The 18,476-nt window shown below is 43.9% G+C and overlaps 2 protein-coding genes and 1 long non-coding RNA gene across 5 annotated transcripts in view; 2 read left to right on the forward strand and 1 right to left on the reverse strand.

Moving 5' to 3' along the window:
- The first annotated feature begins 662 nt into the window (after positions 1-662).
- Positions 663-3,936, forward strand: sla1a (Src like adaptor 1a). The gene is made up of 8 exons (XM_077008729.1): positions 663-831; positions 1,600-1,695; positions 1,864-1,963; positions 2,076-2,162; positions 2,302-2,405; positions 2,610-2,741; positions 2,908-3,037; positions 3,317-3,936. Exons 2-8 carry the CDS (start codon positions 1,623-1,625, stop codon positions 3,495-3,497), a joined length of 807 nt encoding a protein of 268 aa, XP_076864844.1. The 5' UTR covers positions 663-831; positions 1,600-1,622; the 3' UTR covers positions 3,498-3,936.
- An 8,025-nt stretch (positions 3,937-11,961) lies between these two features.
- LOC143516227 (uncharacterized) lies at positions 11,962-14,235 on the reverse strand. Its single transcript, XR_013131614.1, has 3 exons — positions 13,764-14,235; positions 13,409-13,470; positions 11,962-13,215 (listed from the first exon to the last, which is right to left on the reverse strand). It is a non-coding gene; the product is annotated as an uncharacterized LOC143516227 (long non-coding RNA).
- A 2,221-nt stretch (positions 14,236-16,456) lies between these two features.
- ctnnal1 (catenin (cadherin-associated protein), alpha-like 1) overlaps positions 16,457-18,476 on the forward strand; it is a 35,509-nt gene continuing 33,489 nt past the window's right edge. For 2 of the 3 annotated variants that reach the window (XM_077008732.1, XM_077008734.1), the window contains exon 1: positions 16,457-16,803. In XM_077008732.1, coding sequence (XP_076864847.1) covers positions 16,705-16,803 — 99 coding nt within the window. In that variant the 5' untranslated portion in view covers positions 16,457-16,704. The remainder of the gene's footprint in view (positions 16,804-18,476) is intronic. The other variant, XM_077008733.1, reaches the window with a different exon arrangement.

Raw genomic sequence — 18,476 nt, forward strand, 5'->3', positions numbered from 1 at the left:
ACTAAGAATAATCCTTACAAGGGATTTACACATTTTCAATAACACACATAGAAACACACAAGCACACACACACACACACACACACACACACACACACACACACACACACACACACACACACACACACACACACACACACACACACACACACACACACACACACACACACACACACACACTTCCTTCTACTCTAGCACATGTTTTGTCCACTCAGTGTGTTTGTTTTGGTTAGTTTAACTTGCAGAAACAATATAGCAATAGAACAACTTCCACTTCATATTACACCATATAAATACAAGGTTTACATTTTAACATTTGAGTTGTAACACATCTATCAAATGGGTGAGTTTGGGGTGGTACTCTTAATTCACACTGCATGCAAATAGTCCCCACATACATACATATCCTACATGCATATACCAATTGCATATTCACTAACCAAGATGCAGACTTAAAAATCCTATCAGTGTGCACTTTTGTCCACACATTTTTAGAAAAACATATTTGCTATTAGCTGTATGAAAAGTTTATCTCTACATCTCCCAACGGCCATGCAGGGCCACAGTCTCGTACGTGTGTCATGGTCAGTGGTTGGGTTTGTCTCTTCCTCTCTTCAGCAGAGGAAGTGAGCCAAGGGTTGTTCTTAGCCCCAAGTCTCTCGCTGAAACGCTCAGTGTTCTTCCTCAGCCCAGCGAGCTCTGTCTGAGGCACCAGTCTTTAGGCTGGAGACATCTACCCTAGTTCCTTCACAATGATGGGCCTGTCTGCTCTCCAGCTCTGAGTCTCCCGTGGAGGGAGTGGAGATGCATCAGTCTAGGCAGTGAGACGGAAGTAAGTAGCAATGTTCTTGTGTTGTTGTTGTTTTTAATGAGCTTAATGTTGACCTAATGTACTAGCATGAGGACTTCACTCTGAACTAGTGAAGTGTGTGCTAGATGTTCGGCTGAAACATGCTGTAAATATAAATGCATATATATGTTTTTAATAAACAGAAAGTGTAGCAGACATTTGATAAATTTTGAAATGGTCAAGGCCACATTCAGCATGGTCGTCTTTGATTTTAGTCACATTTCACAACTCATCAAACATTTCCTCATTTGTAAATAAGTTGCTGTCAAGAAGATATTTGAAGGTTTACATACTTTGTAAATTCTGATATGGTTTTGCTCTCCTGGCTGTTGCGGTTGTGTTTTGAAGCCTGTACTATGATCTATACACATACCATATCCAGCAATGAATAGACAGAAAAAGCAGATATGTACACTATATAAATACAGTAATATACATATAAAAATACAGTCTTTATATAAATAAAAAGCTACTTGCTCTGCTTAAGACTTTGTTCTAAATGAAAGAGAGTGAGAGAGGGTCCCTATATTTCTTGTGCTGGGAATAGTCAGGCTGGCCACAGCTTCCCTAACATGTAGAGTGTGTCTTGTTGGTGATAACACTTGCAACCTCTTTGAGGGGAAGTTGTGAAATGGAAGGAGCAGTTATGACAGTTTCAGGACTCAAAAACAGACTCACTACAGCTACATTCTAGCACATAAAAAATAGAAGAATGACAAATGAGTTTTATGTGTTGGTGGTGTCTTTCAGCTGTTTCTACCAGGACGTTTACCATGGGAAATATCTTTAAAAGCCTTGACAGTGAGAATCAGGCTGGGACTGAGCACTCTGATACCTTACTAAAAGGTAGGGGTTATAATATTATTGCTTGTAAAATTATTAATTCCCTTATTTCCTGGCAAGTATATTATACAGATTTGTGCATTAAAGCTTCTTGTAAGTTTAAGGTCAGACTGTATTGTTCAGTTCTCAATCTGAACAATCACATCACTCCTCATTCTTGTCCATCCTCAGCCACAGATCATGACAGCCTGGTGGTCCTTTCGGACTACCCATGCCGAGACGTCAGCGAGCCAATCTTTAGGACAGGGGAGAAACTGAAGGGTCTGTCTCAGTAAGTGTCCTTTTGATTCTTCTGCTTAGCACGTTACATGTTTGTTGAGAAAATGTTTGCGATTAATAGAACTGGGCTTTCCTGGTTTGGTCTGTGAATGTGTGGTGCGTAGGGAAGGCTGCTGGTGGAAGGTTCTCTCCTGGCAAACGGGAACTGAGAACTACATACCAAATAATTATGTTGCAAAAGTGTACCACGGGTAGGTAGTGCATCTACATACAACAAAAAGCCACTTAACATCAGTGGGGAGACACGTACTGTGACATTCAAATGATGTGCCTCTGCGTATGTCCTAAATGTCTGGGAGTTGAAGCGGTGGATATGTCATGTTTCCTAAGATGGCTGTTTGAGGGAGTGGGGAGACAAAAAGCGGAAGAGTTGTTGAGTTTACCTGGCAACACCACTGGGTCTTTTCTCATCAGGGAGAGCCCAAGTGAACGAGGTGAGAACTCACACGATCAACCCTCACTTTTTGGATCACTACTAGATCCAATGTCATGTCAGGCTTTTTCATATACTGCCAACTTTGCATGAATGGGAACGGAAATACAGCAGAGGAAGAACAAAAGCAGGTGTATTCTCATGATGGTGAATGCTGAAATGTTTCCATAAGTGAAGCTGATAACAGCAGATATGTATCGTGCAGGTATGTACTCTCTGTCTGTGAGACACAGAGTCGTTAAGCACTATAAGATCTTCCGCCTGGCCAACAGCTGGTTCTACATCTCCCCTCGCCTCACCTTCCAGTGCCTGGAAGACATGGTCAACCACTACTCAGGTGAGAACACGGCTAAGATCAGATATGGCCAAGGCAATATATACCTGATCTTGGTACAGTTAGCCTCAGGAAATATGAATTTTAGAGACACTAAATTCACAGGAAAATGCATTTGTGTACTTGTATGTTTAGAATAGTTGGTGTGTGTCATGACTCTGTTCTTCAGACTCTTCAGATGGCATCTGCTGTGTTCTGTCAGCCCCGTGCTTGGCTCTTTCCAATACCGCACCAAGCTCTTTCTCACAAGCGCCCCCTGTGGTGATGCGCCGTAACTTTGACTGGATGAAAGTAGACCAGTGAGTAATCGTTAATGTCTTATTATTACTGTAGCAACAACAATAGCCTACTAGCAATTATTAATTTAACAGTAATAACAATATAAAAAGAACTGATCCAATCTGATCTGTGCATCCATCTATTTATGAATTTTATGTACATATTTATAACATAATAAATTATATAAACATTAATTAATATTCTTCATTACTCTCCCACTTATTTTCATTTAGCCTATCCACTCTATTTTCAGTTAAGGTGTAACCACTTCATAGCTAAATAATGTGCTGGTTTTCCAGGTCCCAGTTGATGGAGCAGTCTGATCAGAACCAGACCAGGCAGAACACGGTGAGCTATGGAGTGAGGAACAGCATCGCTGACTATCTCTCAATAACTGGGACCAGTGAACAAACAAAAAAAGCCCAGCGCAGCAAGAAGAGCAAGACCGTCTACGTGATGCCCAATTCCCAGTTATTTTAACCTGCACTCTCAAGCAAGACGAGTTTATTTTTCACTTGTAACTCAGGGAGGGCGGAGGTGAAGAAACACGGCACACGTCTGCACAATCAGCCTGCTAAAAAGCTAAAGCTGTAGGCTAACAAGCTTTAGCTGGACTCAATGAAACGTCTTCTGTGTTTCACTGAATGGACTGTTTATTGAAGGTACTTGTGTCAAACCTGCATCTAAGATCAGTAAAGAAAGTACTGAAAATATTACATTTTATTAGTTTATTACAAAGAAATTGGACTCATTTCACAAAGTAGCTGCCCTTTTCACTTCTGCTATCTTCTGAGATATCAGTTCTTAGAAGTAACCTGGTATATAACTTTCTGCTGTTTGTAGCATTTCAGGAACACATTTTACACTGAAAAAAATAAAGCATTGGCTCAATATAATAAAATTGAACTAATCAATCACACGAATTTTTTTTCATTGACTCAATCTAAAAAACTAAATTCATTTAGTCATGAATTAAGTTTTTTGGATTGAGTCAATGAAAAATATTTGTGTGATTGATTAATTCAATTTTATTACATTGAGCCAATGCTTTATTTTTTTCAGTGTAGGTCACTAAACTAATTTAGCTTATTTATGTTTACAGATAGTAACTAATCAAGACGCATTTAGTGTGGCTATGTATTGTAACCCACATGTATGGTTGAGGGTTGTGTAGAAACAGAAAACATGTAATATGGTACAAATATATATATATATATATATATATATATATATATATATATATATATATATATATATATATATATATATATATATAGTGCTGTCAATTCCAGGTGCCGCGATTAAAAGACCAGGATTCTGCTCAGGCTTCCTGGATTGTGTTTTGATTCCACTAATTTTACCTGGATTGCTAATTAGAAGATCTAGCAAGCTTGAGCAAAATCCTGGTGAGGACTTTTAATCGCAGCACCTGGAATTGACAGCACTAATATATATATATATATATATATATATATATATATATATATATATATATATATATATATATATATATATATATCATAGACAGATATATAGATAACTTAAATGAGAAGTGTCATGTTTGGAGAAAGGGTAACACTGCATTCCAGTATAAGAACCTCATTCCTTCTGTGAAACATTGTGGTGGTAGTATCATGGTTTGAACCCATTTTGCTGCATCTGGGCCTGGTTGGCTTGCCATTGGTGAATGATACCAGCAAATTCTGAATAAAAATGTGTGGGATTACTGGAGATGTTTCGTACCAGTTATTTCTGCACAAGAGGGGTCGCACCAGACACTGAAAACAAAGGTTTTGCAACTCAGATATGTAATAATGGATAATTTTCCCCAGTACATAAATTACAGTCTAATATTTTTGTCTCATTTGTCTGTTTTGGTTAACTTAATCTACTTTTAGGACTTGACTGGTGGTCTGGACAAAATAAAACAAAGGTTATTTGTTCATTTTTACAGATGCATGAACCGTAAAGATACATTCTTTATATAGATGAACAATTATTTAATTGCTGTAAAGTTTACTGTAGTTACTTTTTAAGGCATCTCAATATTTAAATGTAAACATTCAAAACTTATTGCTGCTTTGCCAGTTCTTTATAGAGGGAATAATAAGATTTTACAAGAAGTGTAAGTGAAAGTTTTCATTTGAGAAATTATTTATTTATTTTTTTGGACAAACATGGGTCTCACATTTGACGAAAGTTCAAAAATGCATCAGTGATTCTGTGCTTATTCTGGAGAATATCATATTTTGTTACTTCAGGAGTCATAAGAAGTCACTAAATTGTATTAAATTAAATCCTAAATGGCTAATTTACATCCTGTGTATCACTCAAAAAATGAATGTCAAATGACTAAAAACTGACTAAATGTCAAATGACTAAAAACCTTTGACCCCCACCTTTGTACTGCACTGAGAAGCATTCAGGCTTGCTCTTCTGCAGTAAACATTTAACCACTCTGCAAGCCTCAATTTCTAGAATGTTTTATTTTGCTGTGTTGATCTCACTATCATGTATGTAGTCTGTGGTATTCATACTGTTTATTTTAATCCCATAGACATCTACACCTAACTTTTCTATGAATATAAAGCATCAGCAGAATGCACATTTTACCACAGAGTGAGCAAAACAATCATGAGGCTGTTTGTGACGTGGTGGTGGTGATGGGCCCTTAGACTGAAATTAGACTTAGCCAGTTCTGTAATGTGCAGCAGACAGCCCTCATACTAACAGTTCTGTATTGCAGATGTGCAATGAGTGGTTCTCATATGAACTGGCATCAAACACACGACCTTGAGGACGCGGGACTCTGGGAAAGGTTTGGAGAGGATGGAGGGGAAGTGGTTCAACACTAACGACCTGAATAGCCTCTTGGGACACCATGTTATCTCACAGTCTATGGCTTCAGAGAAGACACCTCAGTCTCAGACACACCAGTTTTGATAGGAAAAGTGCTATATAAATAAATTTTACTTTGACTATAAACAGGAGGCTTGGATCACTGTCTAGAGATACTGTGGAAACAGAGATACCGTGGTAACAGAGAGCCCCCCCAAGTCCGTCCCTCTAGGCAGACTCTTCTCAGGACTGAGACAGAACATTCATACTGTATTGTAGATCCAATATAAAAAAGCAATATCAAGTTATTTAGGCTTTGCAATCTTGCATTCTGCAAACCTTAGAGACATCAGAGACTTCTCTTCCTTTCAGAATAAATGGCTCGGTTGTGACTGTAAGTGGGGTAAGTGACTAAATCCATCAGGTTGGTGTTATTTGCATAGCTCAGCTAGGCCTGTACAAATATCTTCCCGCATCAAGTCTGGATGGGTTTTGGGATGCCATACGCATAAACGAATCAAACCTACACAAATCAAAAAAAGCTTCTGCCATGAAGGTATTCTGCACTTCACATATCAATAGCTTATTTTGACAATATTATCACAAGGTATTGATTTCTTCAATTTACATATATTTGATAAATATGGTGCAACGAAATGGTGCTGTCATTAGCATGCTTTAATTGCTAAACAATCAAATGTTGGGTTCATTTACAATTGAAATGTTTGCACTATATAAATATATGACACACATATGCATATATGAATTTTCATTAGTTTCCCTAAAATAACCTATTTTTTTATTCTATTTATATCTTATTCTTTTCCATGCAGTAATGGGAACTAGACACACAGGAATGTTTAAATTAACCTCTGCTGGGGTATGAACTAATTGTCCTGACATTTTGATTGTGCTCAAATTGCTTGCAGGCCTTCCTTGACTGAATGTGTGATAAAAAACTATTTAGCATTAACTGAAAAACAAGCTGTTACAAACTGGAAATAATAAACTTCAGTAGTTGGAAAGAGCTATTGTTATTTTAATTGGTTTTAGCATATTTTCCTGACGCAGTATATTGTACTTAAGGGGTAATTTAAGGGTACAATACATTTGTCCATGTTGTCCATGTCAGCAGAAGCACACCAAAAAGCTTCCCTGTATTTCCAAACACCCATCTTGGAAATAAAAATATGATTTTCAGAGAATTCTCAAGAGAACAAAGTATTTTCAGAAGACACCTAGAACATCCAAGCTGGAACTTCAAACATATTTTGTTATGAGTTAATTAGGGTAAGTCTGAATTTAATGCTCATGTGATGAACACCTTCTTAGGAACTGAACACGTAGATACTGCCCCCCTCTCATCATGAAGCTGCTGTCTTCCTAATATGTCTCATGCTAAAAAATAATAAAACACAACCCTGAAGCAAATCTTTATTCAGGGCACTGCCCTCCCCCAAATGCTTCACAACTGACCAAGCTTCATTTAAATATAGATGTCATCAGCATTTGAAAGAAATAACCCAGTTCTTAGAGAAAGGACTAATCTGAAACATCCCCACCCAGAAGCTCCCTATTTCAGTACAAAACGTTCTACATGAAGACAGTGAAGAATGTGAATGTGAGATCAAACTCAAAATGAAAACAATTTCTATATAAAGGGACGTGCCGTCTGAGGACCTGCCGGGGACCTAGCTCTGTTGTCACAGGAAGTGATGCTGTGGCCGCAGAAAGATATAACCACCTAAAGTGAGAACTTCTGACTAGAATAGAAAGTTTAACAAAGGCCACGTATGCACCATGAGGGACGTGAGGGTCCCGGTGGTGTTAATGAGCTCCAGGTGGGAGACGGGCTGAGAAACTTCTTTCTCCTTTCTAAATCATGTGATTTGGCCAGCATCCCCCATTCTGTCAGCACTGCGTGTTGCTGTCAGATCCAAGGGAGCGCAGCGCTCCGGTTCACACTGAAGTGAATTAAGGGAGTAATGCACGACTGCTTCTTGTGCCTGGCTCTCAGGAACACATGACTGTGAAGATAAACATGAAAACTCCACAGAATGTTCCTCCTCACCTGTCCTGAATCACAACTGAGTTCATAACTGTGTGGTTTGTGACAAAGGGGGATGGTGATTAAACTAAGCTTATCAGATTCACCATGAACCAACTCTGGAGCGGCGGAGAAACGCATTTTGAAAGAGCAATGAACAAAGGTACTGTGGAAACTTGACCACATCTGACACCTAAAAAGAAGTTAAAGTAGGTTTCCTGTCCTGAGATAATCTTAGATAGACTTGCGCTGAACTGCTGCCTTTTGTTAGTACAAGGAATTAGCTTTAATGTCATGCATAACTTCCTCTAGTACTCATGCTTGGCACTACGCCAGCATGTCTGTGCCCTGTAATGTATTTTCCTTGAAGTCAGTCTAAAACTTTGATTCTAGTATGGTCATTTGTTGTTTTTCAGGTTTTGATTAGTCATTATGTTACTGATAGACCCAGGGATGAGGGAAACACACACACACACACACACACACACACACACACACACACACACACACACAGTACAGATTGGTCCATGTGCATGCTTAGAGACTGTACTGTAGAATACTATCACCTGTGCAGAAAAGGAAGCTTAGCTGAAGCTGACAGAGAGAATGCTCAATTTTTGAGCATATGCGAATCTAAAGAAACCAGAAAGACAAGGTTTTCCAATATCATTAGCAAGAAAACAAAAGAACAAATAATAGAAAATGTAATGTCACTACTGCTTACCTGGATTCGCTGCTATGTTGTTGCGGGAGGCCATCCTGGAATCTCCCTTAAATCTCCCTTAACTCTCCTTTATATTTAGGCTGTCTTGAGTTGGATGACTGAAACAGTGAAATATGGCTTAGGCTGTCAGTATTAAAGGGCATTTCTCTTAAATCATTATGAACCTGTCTGTGATGTTTTATTATGAAAGACGACTCCATCCATAGGACACAGGCACATGCAGTTCCACATTTACAAAGTTGGCTGCATTTGTTTGTGTACATTTTGCATAATTTATTTTTAGAAACCATCACTAGGAGCCTTTTCCGGATCATTTTAATTGGATCTCATGCTTTATGAATGAGGCACTTGCACGAGGCACTGCTGAGATGATCGGCTGTGCTTGTCAGCCGTTTGACATCGCGTTCTTTTCTCTGACAAACGTAATGAATTTTCCAGAAAGCTCTTCTAGGGTCACCTCTTCTCCACTTGGCTGAGCAGTTGTGTCTATGAAAGCCAGCACAGGACAGAGAAAACAAATTTGGGGATTTTCCATCATCTGTGCTGAGAACTACAAGAGACTGTGTAAAATGGAGACAGAAATAAACACACCCAACAAACTTACAGTTAAACAGTTTTTAGCTGAAACACATATATTTGCATGTTTATTTTTGTACAGAAATCCAGATTTTCTCATAAAATGTTTCAACTTATGCACATTTCCCAGGTTGGACTAATGCATTGGCATAACTGTGTGTCATGTGATTTGAAGCTGGTTAACATTAGTGGAGTTTATTGCTATTCATTATTTGATGGCGTCTCTTCTAAAACGGCAAACTCACAGCAGTTTGCTTAGAACACAGCTAGACTGCTCCATCACACAATCCTCCCACATTAGTCCTGTTCACACTATAAACACCATAAACACGCACAGTGACTTCCCATTTCTAAGCATTCAGTTTAAAGTGCTCAACTTCATGCCCTCCATGGTCTTTCTCATCCTTACTCCATCCCATACTTGTAAGTGCTCTGATACTTGTGTATGCACCATAGATTATACATGACCGTCCTCCATGGGTAGCAGATGGTTCAGTGTGTCTTTGGCTATTGCTGTGAATAATAACAGTAAGTAATATTTTAAGTGTAATAGTAAGTCAAGGGGAGATGTGTGGAAAGTGTTAAGACAGAACCAGATTGGAGTCTTTGATGGCAGTAGCTGTGTAGTCGTAACTCTACTGTTGATAGTGTATGGGTGCCATGTGCAGAGCCAAACAAACAGAAGGGCTGACCGGGAACATCTACAGCAGCGGAGTCCTGTTAGCACAGCAGCGTGAGAAGACTACTGCAGGGTCATGTACACATACACACACACACACACACACACACACACACACACACACACACACACATACACACACACACACACACACACACTACAGGACAAGTGATTCACAAAGTCATCAGCATTGGTTTAAAAGGCAGCTTTTGCCTTTTCAAATGTTTTTTTGCTGTCTTTAGTATTTCATTTTCAGTAGTTAATTTTGTTATTTTAGTTGGTGCTGTTGTTTCTAATAAGATATTCTTTGATATATTTTCCCTTCGTCGCCAGCACTGATATTACTTGTAATAAAGCAAAGTCTCCTCCGGGCCGTGCATGAGTTATGGCTAACTCAGCTAAGCTGTGTGAATGACGAGAATGACTCCAGTTCCCATTCTAACCCACCAACAGATGTCTCTACACTGATAAGGCATAAATTGGTTTGACATGTCTGTCTCAGCTCCCTCCTCAGCAAGTCCTGGGATGAACAGATACATTTAAATAATAGTCTAATATATTAGGCATATATTATGCATTTTATATGAACGTGGGTACAAAATGTCATTTTTAGAGATCTTCACATTATCAGGAATGATATCTATTGTTATCCTCGATAAATGATTACACATTGAAGGGATGTGTAAACTGCTATTAGACTGAAATCTACAGTGAAATACCACATCTTCGAGACACATGTACACACCAATCTTTGGCACAATTCCAGTGATTCCAAAGGACAATTTAGCTAATAGAATGATAGAATTTAGTCATTCTGGACATAAAGCACCATAAAGCACATTCAGTTAATGTGTCCTGCTCATACGGGCCCTTCTGTCAGTCAGATGTCTCACTCAGAAGCTGCAGGTTGGTGCTGACCTCTAGTTGACCTCTAACCTGCAGAATAAAGACCGTTCTGGGCAAAGTTCTACAGTTCTGTGCCATTCCAAACATTCCATAAAGCCTTGAATAACACAACTGCTCAGACTCTAAAATTGTTTCAAAATGATGAACTGCAGTTGTCAAGGATTTTTAAATGTCCCTCCAAAAGAAACATAAGAATTAAGCCTCTTACTTTGGATAAATGTGATACTTAATAACATTAGAATTTTTATTTGGAATATATTACCTCCTTGAGCCAAAATGTTGAAATGGATGCAGTAAAATAAATATGGCAAACAGTGACACCAAGTGGAATTCACATGCATTAGCTAAAGTCTTGATACCTGCCTTCAGACCTTTAGGGGCTGCTGACTTGGCTCTGATAAATGAGAGCTTAAAGGCCTTTCACATCAGCAATTGTTCTTGTACAAGCTGAATGTGTACAAATAAAAAATTTCTCAATAACAGCAAAAATGAATTAAAAATACATATAATGGTTTTCAAAGCATCACTTTTCTATGACACATTTAGTTAGCCAATAATGCTTAAATCAATTTTTGTCTTTTCCATTTAAGCAGGGAGCACTGAAGCACTATACAAAATATGTCAAAATAATTGACAGTGCTGAATTTTATTGAGCAACTGACTTTATACAGCATGGAGAACCAGTAGGTGGCACTAGATATTTAGTGTGACAATGGCACTTTACTTTTCTAAACCATTCTCTAATCACATCTAAGGCTTTAAACTTCAGAAACACGGACCTGTACTTGTGGGTATGTCATAGCAGATATCCAATGTGTGTTCACTAACAAAAATAATAATTATGGATAAATAGTGTTCGACAACAGCTGTATGCCTTGTGCTATTTTTGACCCGTGGAAGAGTATATTTCATGCGGCAGATCAAATATTCCTCTGGGATTTGTAACAGCTGTCATTGTGAGTAAGAGCCGTAGCAATCATAAAAATACCAAGACTCAAAGCTTAGGAGACATCAAAATTAATGTTAATAATTTTATAAATGACACTGTGCAAATAAGGTAGTCTCACAGGCCCCTTAAGCAACACTAAAACATAAAAAACATATTAGCATCTTTTCTAAGATCAGAAGTCCACATAATATCTAAAAAGGTCCACGGGGGATTCAAAATGTATTAGTTATGCTTATGCTGTCCATGTCATAGCATTAGTGCAGCTGTTCTCAGCTGTGCTGTCTTGTGAAGATCACCACAGACAGCACTAGAAGACACTGGTCTGACTGGGACGCTGGCAGTTTCACCAGGGAAGATTTCCAATCGACCACTCGCCACGACCACCAGGAAGAATCTACTGTGGTGCCCAAGCCTGCAGGATGAAGGGCAGAGCCCAGACATCCTGACTTATCTATAGAAAACAAATCAGAGCCGACAAGACCTTCAAATGATCTTACATTGGACGGCACTGAGCAACCAATGAAACACATTGTACAGGTGAATATAACCTTGCGGGCAACTGAAACTGAGTGTGAAATACACATTGCTATAGCACATTATGGTGTGCTTGTGTATATGTGATTTTGGTTTTTGTTTTAGGTGAAACATTTCTTTTTCATGCCCTCTGTCTCTGCTTTTTATTTTCCAGAACATATATACATACATACATTTGCCTATATACATACAGTGTCAACCAACCACTGAACTCTGAGCAATTACTCAATCACTCCTATTACTCAGAGATAAGCCCAGGGTCTGAACGCCCCTGAAGAGCTCTGGCTACGTGGTCCTGTCAGCCACACAGTGGTCGGACGGCTGTCTCTCTCCACCTCTGTGTCCTCTCACTGTCTCTTGTGCAGCCACAAGACATCTCCTGCCTCAGAAACAGTAACCTAATTATCCCCACTGTGCAGACAGATGAGGTAGTTTGGACAGATAATCACGAGCAAGGAGAGGTCAAATTCCATAAACACACATGCGCATGTGCACGTACACACAATCCTTCCGTTTCCAACAACCAGACCTGCAGTGTGAAAGAAAGACAATGATAAGAGTGCGTGTGCTTGACGTGCACGTGTCTGAGGCAGCTTGGAGGATTCAAGAGCTCAGGAGGAACAAAACCAGATTACTGTCAGTAGGCCTGAATTGGTTTAAAGGCAGTTAAATCAATTAAAGCTAAAGAATGAGATGCAAAGAGAACAAATAAGAGAGTTCACGATCATGCTTTGAAGACGTGATGCAGAATGTGCCAAAATCATTGATGTTGAGAGTAAACACAGTGTACTGAACACCAGAGTTGCACTCAGCTACAGTCTGGGAGTTATGTTTGCCTGTTGTATGCTGAAATGTAGCATACTACATGTTTGCATATACCGTACTAAAACAAGATGCACACGTTGGATCGGACCTCCCAGTAAATCGTGTCCCATAACTCTGCACCTGTACAAGGGGGAAATAGATGTGCTTATTCGGCATTTTCCTGCTATGCTAACTCTTGCTGTTTATGAGTTTCACATTCTGCATGCAGCCTCTTTTCTAGCAGCCGAGAAACCGAAGGGGAACTCAGGGGGAGCAAAACACCGTCAGCATTTCTAAAAACATGAACCATCTTTTGGAAAGATATTCTACTTACCCTCTCTCTCTTTAAACGGCCACAGCCATGAGCACAAACATGCTCCCTGCTGCGTGTGACAGCTGTACGTTAAATAAAAGCTAAGTTGAAGACACCTAATGAGAAAATTACTGCAAATTTCAAGCCCTGAATGCATACGGTTCAGCATTATGCTTTTAAAACTGTGATTTCTTTAGAAAACTCTCTGGGGAGTTTGCAGTAGCAGACCTCATGGTCAGACCGTATGGTCAGACTAGACTTCTCTCAGACATGCTAGTGTAAGCACTGAAGCACAATTGGAGGAAATGTCTGATGTTAATGTACGTCTTAGACCAGAAAACCTCTCGTACTGGATAGAAATGAAGTGTGTGCAAACCTTTCATCCTGGGGTGGTTCCATGGTTACTTTCTTGGCCCAAGCCTCAGCTGGCCTCTTCATGGGAAGGGTTCTCATGTCACCTGATCCTTGTGACTCAGAGGAAGCTCACACCCTCTGAATGCCTTGTTTTACTGTGGGGCACTCGAGTTAGTTACATGGCAACTATGTTGTGCAAACACGTCACTTGGCGCAGGATTATTGTCTCTGGTCAGCAGTCATGAAATGGCGGACGGTTATCAAATATATCTTTCATTGTGAGAAGCAGGTTATTGTCAGAGAAGCAGTGAAATGCAGAAATGTGTTTTGGTCTCAGAGGAAGCCACACACTCGATACCTCAGCAACAATTTTAATGACTCTAGATATTCCTGTCAGTCTCAGCTGAATCAGAACATCCGATTTCAATTCAATCCAGCTGCCTGCTTCAGCTGCAAACGTATGTTACTCGCGTTAAATGGCAAGCAAGTGCCTGAAGAAAACAAAGGTACAAGGTCTCCACCTACACTCTCAGTCCCATCCCCACCCGAACCCCCTCTCAGTCCCGTCCCCACCCGCACCCCCTCTCAGTCCCCTCTCCACCCGCACCCCCCTCAGTCCCCTCTCCACCCACACCTCTCAGTCCCCTCTCCACCCGCACCCCTCTCAGTCCCCTCTCCACCCGCACCTCCTCTCAGTCCCCTCTCCACCCGCACCCCTCTCAGTCCCGTCTACACCCGCACCCCCTCTCAGTCCCGTCTCCACCCGCACCCCCTCTCAGTCTCCTCTCCACCCGCACCCCTCAGTCCCCTCTCCACCCGCACCCCCTCTCAGTCTCCTCTCCACCCGCACCCCTCTCAGTCCCCTCTCCACCCGCACCCCCTCTCAGTCCCGTCTCCACCCGCACCCCTCTCAGTCCCGTCTCCACCCGCACCCCTCTCAGTCCCCTCTCCACCCGCACCCCCTCTCAGTCCCCTCTCCACCCGCACCCCCCTCAGTCCCCTCTCCACCCGCACCCCCTCTCAGTCCCGTCTCCACCCGCACCCCTCTCAGTCCCCTCTACACCCGCACCCCTCTCAGTCCCCTCTCCACCCGCACCCCTCTCAGTCCCGTCTCCACCCGCACCCCTCTCAGTCCCCTCTCCACCCGCACCCCTCTCAGTCCCCTCTCCACCCGCACCCCCTCTCAGTCCCCTCTCCACCCGCACCCCTCTCAGTCCCCTCTCCACCCGCACCCCTCTCAGTCCCCTCTCCACCCGCACCCCCTCTCAGTCCCCTCTCCACCCGCACCCCTCTCAGTCCCGTCTCCACCCGCACCCCTCTCAGTCCCCTCTCCACCCGCACCCCCTCTCAGTCCCGTCTCCACCCGCACCTCTCTCAGTCCCCTCTCCACCCGCACCCCCTCTCAGTCCCCTCTCCACCCGCACCCCCTCTCAGTCCCCTCTCCACCCGCACCCCCCTCTCAGTCCCGTCTCCACCCGCACCCCCCTCAGTCCCCTCTCCACCCGCACCCCCTCTCAGTCCCCTCTCCACCCGCACCCCCCTCTCAGTCCCGTCTCCACCCGCACCCCCTCTCAGTCCCCTCTCCACCCGCACCTCTCAGTCCCCTCTCCACCCGCACCCCCTCTCAGTCCCGTCTCCACCCGCACCCCCCCCAGTCCCCTCTCCACCCGCACCCCCCTCTCAGTCCCCTCTCCACCCGCACCCCCTCTCAGTCCCCTCTCTACCCGCACCCCTCTCAGTCCCCTCTCCACCCGCACCCCCTCTCAGTCCCCTCTCCACCCGCACCCCTCTCAGTCCCCTCTCCACCCGCACCCCCCTCAGTCCCCTCTCCACCCGCACCCCCCTCAGTCCCCTCTCCACCCGCACCCCCTCTCAGTCCCCTCTCCACCCGCACCCCTCTCAGTCCCCTCTCCACCCGCACCCCCCTCAGTCCCGTCTCCACCCGCACCCCCTCTCAGTCCCCTCTCCACCCGCACCCCTCTCAGTCCCCTCTCCACCCGCACCCCTCTCAGTCCCCTCTCCACCCGCACCCCCCTCAGTCCCGTCTCCACCCGCACCCCCTCTCAGTCCCCTCTCCACCCGCACCCCTCTCAGTCCCCTCTCCACCCGCACCCCTCTCAGTCCCCTCTCTACCCGCACCCCTCTCAGTCCCCTCTCCACCCGCACCCCCTCTCAGTCCCCTCTCCACCCGCACCCCCCCCAGTCCCCTCTCCACCCGCACCCCCCTCTCAGTCCCCTCTCCACCCGCACCCCCCTCAGTCCCGTCTCCACCCGCACCCCCTCTCAGTCCCCTCTCCACCCGCACCCCTCTCAGTCCCCTCTCCACCCGCACCCCTCTCAGTCCCCTCTCCACCCGCACCCCTCTCAGTCCCCTCTCCACCCGCACCCCCCTCAGTCCCGTCTCCACCCGCACCCCCTCTCAGTCCCCTCTCCACCCGCACCCCCTCTCAGTCCCCTCTCCACCCACACCTCTCAGTCCCCTCTCCACCCGCACCCCTCTCAGTCCCCTCTCCACCCGCACCCCTCTCAGTCCCCTCTCCACCCGCACCCCTCTCAGTCCCCTCTCCACCCGCACCCCTCTCAGTCCCCTCTACACCCGCACCCCCTCTCAGTCCCCTCTACACCCGCACCCCCTCTCAGTCCCCTCTACACCCGCACCCCCTCTCAGTCCCCTCTCCACCCGCACCCCCCCCAGTCCCGTCTCCACCCACACCCCCACGAGAGCGCGCGCCTCACAGCCCGTCCCGTGTCGCCTCCACAGTTCTGCCGTCGTAGTTGCTTCAACTACGTGGTAAGAACATCCACCCGGCAGACGGCGTTGCTGAATAACCGCAGATCACACGCGCACAGCATCTAAGGGGGAAGAAGATCGTTTTGCATGAAACAAAAACCCGCGATTTAGCGAAGCTTCAAACTGGGAACCGAACTGGGTCCAGCTCCCAGTAGTGCACAGGTCGGTGGGAATGGCTTCACCTCCGTGCAGCGCTGCTAGTAACTTTGATTGCGGACTTGAAATCAAAACTCGTTCGGTGGAGCAAACACTCATCCCTCTCGTCTCTCAGGTGAGTCTTTTAAACCCGGTCCAACTTCGGAACCGTGTAGCCGAGCCGCAGCTCGTTGGTCTGTGAAAAACACCACTTTGGGAGTTGGGAAGCGACACGTTAATAACGGCGTGGACTCAACCCACGTTGGCGTGGCTACTAATGAAGTCTTGACACTTTGTGTTGGGTTTTTATTTGCAAACATTCATGCATGTGTGAAAGAGACAGAAATAACACCGAGCCCAGACTGCGTTGGTGGAAGATGGACACAGTTCATCTACAAAGTAACGCTGAGCTCTAAAAACCTGTTCAAAATAGTGTTGCTGCATAGATCAGACGGGGAACCCGCAATAGTTTGTGTTTTATTGAAACTAACGTCGAGTAAACAGTATCAGGACTAAAATGCATGTGTCTGTTTAACATCTAGCAGTTGTGTTACAGTGTAACTCGCCCACCCGGGCAATTCATGTAGTTATGAGTTCTAGTTGGACACTAAAGCGCAGTCAGCTGTTCATATTTGGAGTTGGCTGTGCACATAGTGGGGAAACTTGTGTATTGCAGATCAGGTTACTGTATGGAGATGGTTACTGTATAAATCGTTGAAGCTTTGTAGAAAAAAAAGAATCAGAAAGGGTAATATGTGGATCTGTATTGCACACTATAGATCTTGAGCATCACTGATGGTAACGGGGTTAAACGGTCAGTGAGGGGACCTGCTAATCGCCTGTTTACTGAAATAGAGAAACTGGGGCCGTATCAGAGGCTTAAAAAGCTCAGATAATAGGTTGAACAAATGTCAGCCTATTGATCAAAACAGCCCCCTCTCTGCAAACCTTTGTCAATTGTTTATATTTAATGTGGAGATCTAATATGTGTAAACCACTCCACGATTATTCCTGCTGTATGAATCACTGATGCAACAACTTTATCGTTACTACAGATGTATTTCCAGAATGTGTATGTTACTGTATTAAAGTCCTACAGACCATACTCTTCCCCAGGAGTAAACTTGAGCAGAGACAGCTATGACGTAGATGCTTTGTGTAGTTCTCCTCTTCAGTTAAAACTGGATTTTCTGAATGACAAACACCCAGACTTTTGTGTTTTTTATGCTAAGCACATGGGCAAAGCTGTTGTTTTCCCTTTCTCCTGTAATTGAAGTAGTTTGAAGCCAACTCTACAGCCAGAACAGTGATTTCATCCCAGGCGATGAGCAAATTGGAGTAAACAATGTGTGGGAAAGTGAGCGTGAGGGTGAAGGTTTGGCGTAGGTGCTGTGTATGAGGGTGCTCCAGTGATGTACAGGGAGGAAATGAGGTGAGGAGAGGCACGGTAAAGTCACGGCGCTCGCTCATTTGGGTCTCCTGCTTCTGATCGTGGTGATCTTCTGCCTGTGTTATCAGGCTCACTCCCACGGCAATGGCTGCAGCTTCAAACTCCACCGCGGTGCCCACGTGGCCAGCCAGCTTCTCCGTCTGCCTCACTGCCTGTCTCACTGCCTGTCTCACTGCCTGCCTCGGTGCCACGTCACTGCCAGACAGGTCTACACCCTCATTCCTTGTCACGGTGAAATTCACGGTTGTTGTACATTAGGCCTGCCATGCATGGAATGGGGGTCCTTTTCTACAACACAATCGGACCATTTGGGAAATGAACATTTTAAATTGACTTCAACAAGTTTTGTGAAGTCATTG

Source organism: Brachyhypopomus gauderio, chromosome 6, assembly GCF_052324685.1.
Source record: "Brachyhypopomus gauderio isolate BG-103 chromosome 6, BGAUD_0.2, whole genome shotgun sequence".
Lineage (NCBI taxonomy): Eukaryota > Metazoa > Chordata > Actinopteri > Gymnotiformes > Hypopomidae > Brachyhypopomus > Brachyhypopomus gauderio.

Coding starts and splice junctions, on each gene's coding strand:
- sla1a (XM_077008729.1), top strand. CDS start 1,623: ATGGGAAATATCTTTAAAAGCCTTGACAGTGAGAATCAGGCTGGGACT. Junction 1,964..2,075: donor AAACTGAAGGGTCTGTCTCA/GTAAGTGTCCTT, acceptor TGTGGTGCGTAG/GGAAGGCTGCTGGTGGAAGG. Junction 2,742..2,907: donor CATGGTCAACCACTACTCAG/GTGAGAACACGG, acceptor TCTGTTCTTCAG/ACTCTTCAGATGGCATCTGC.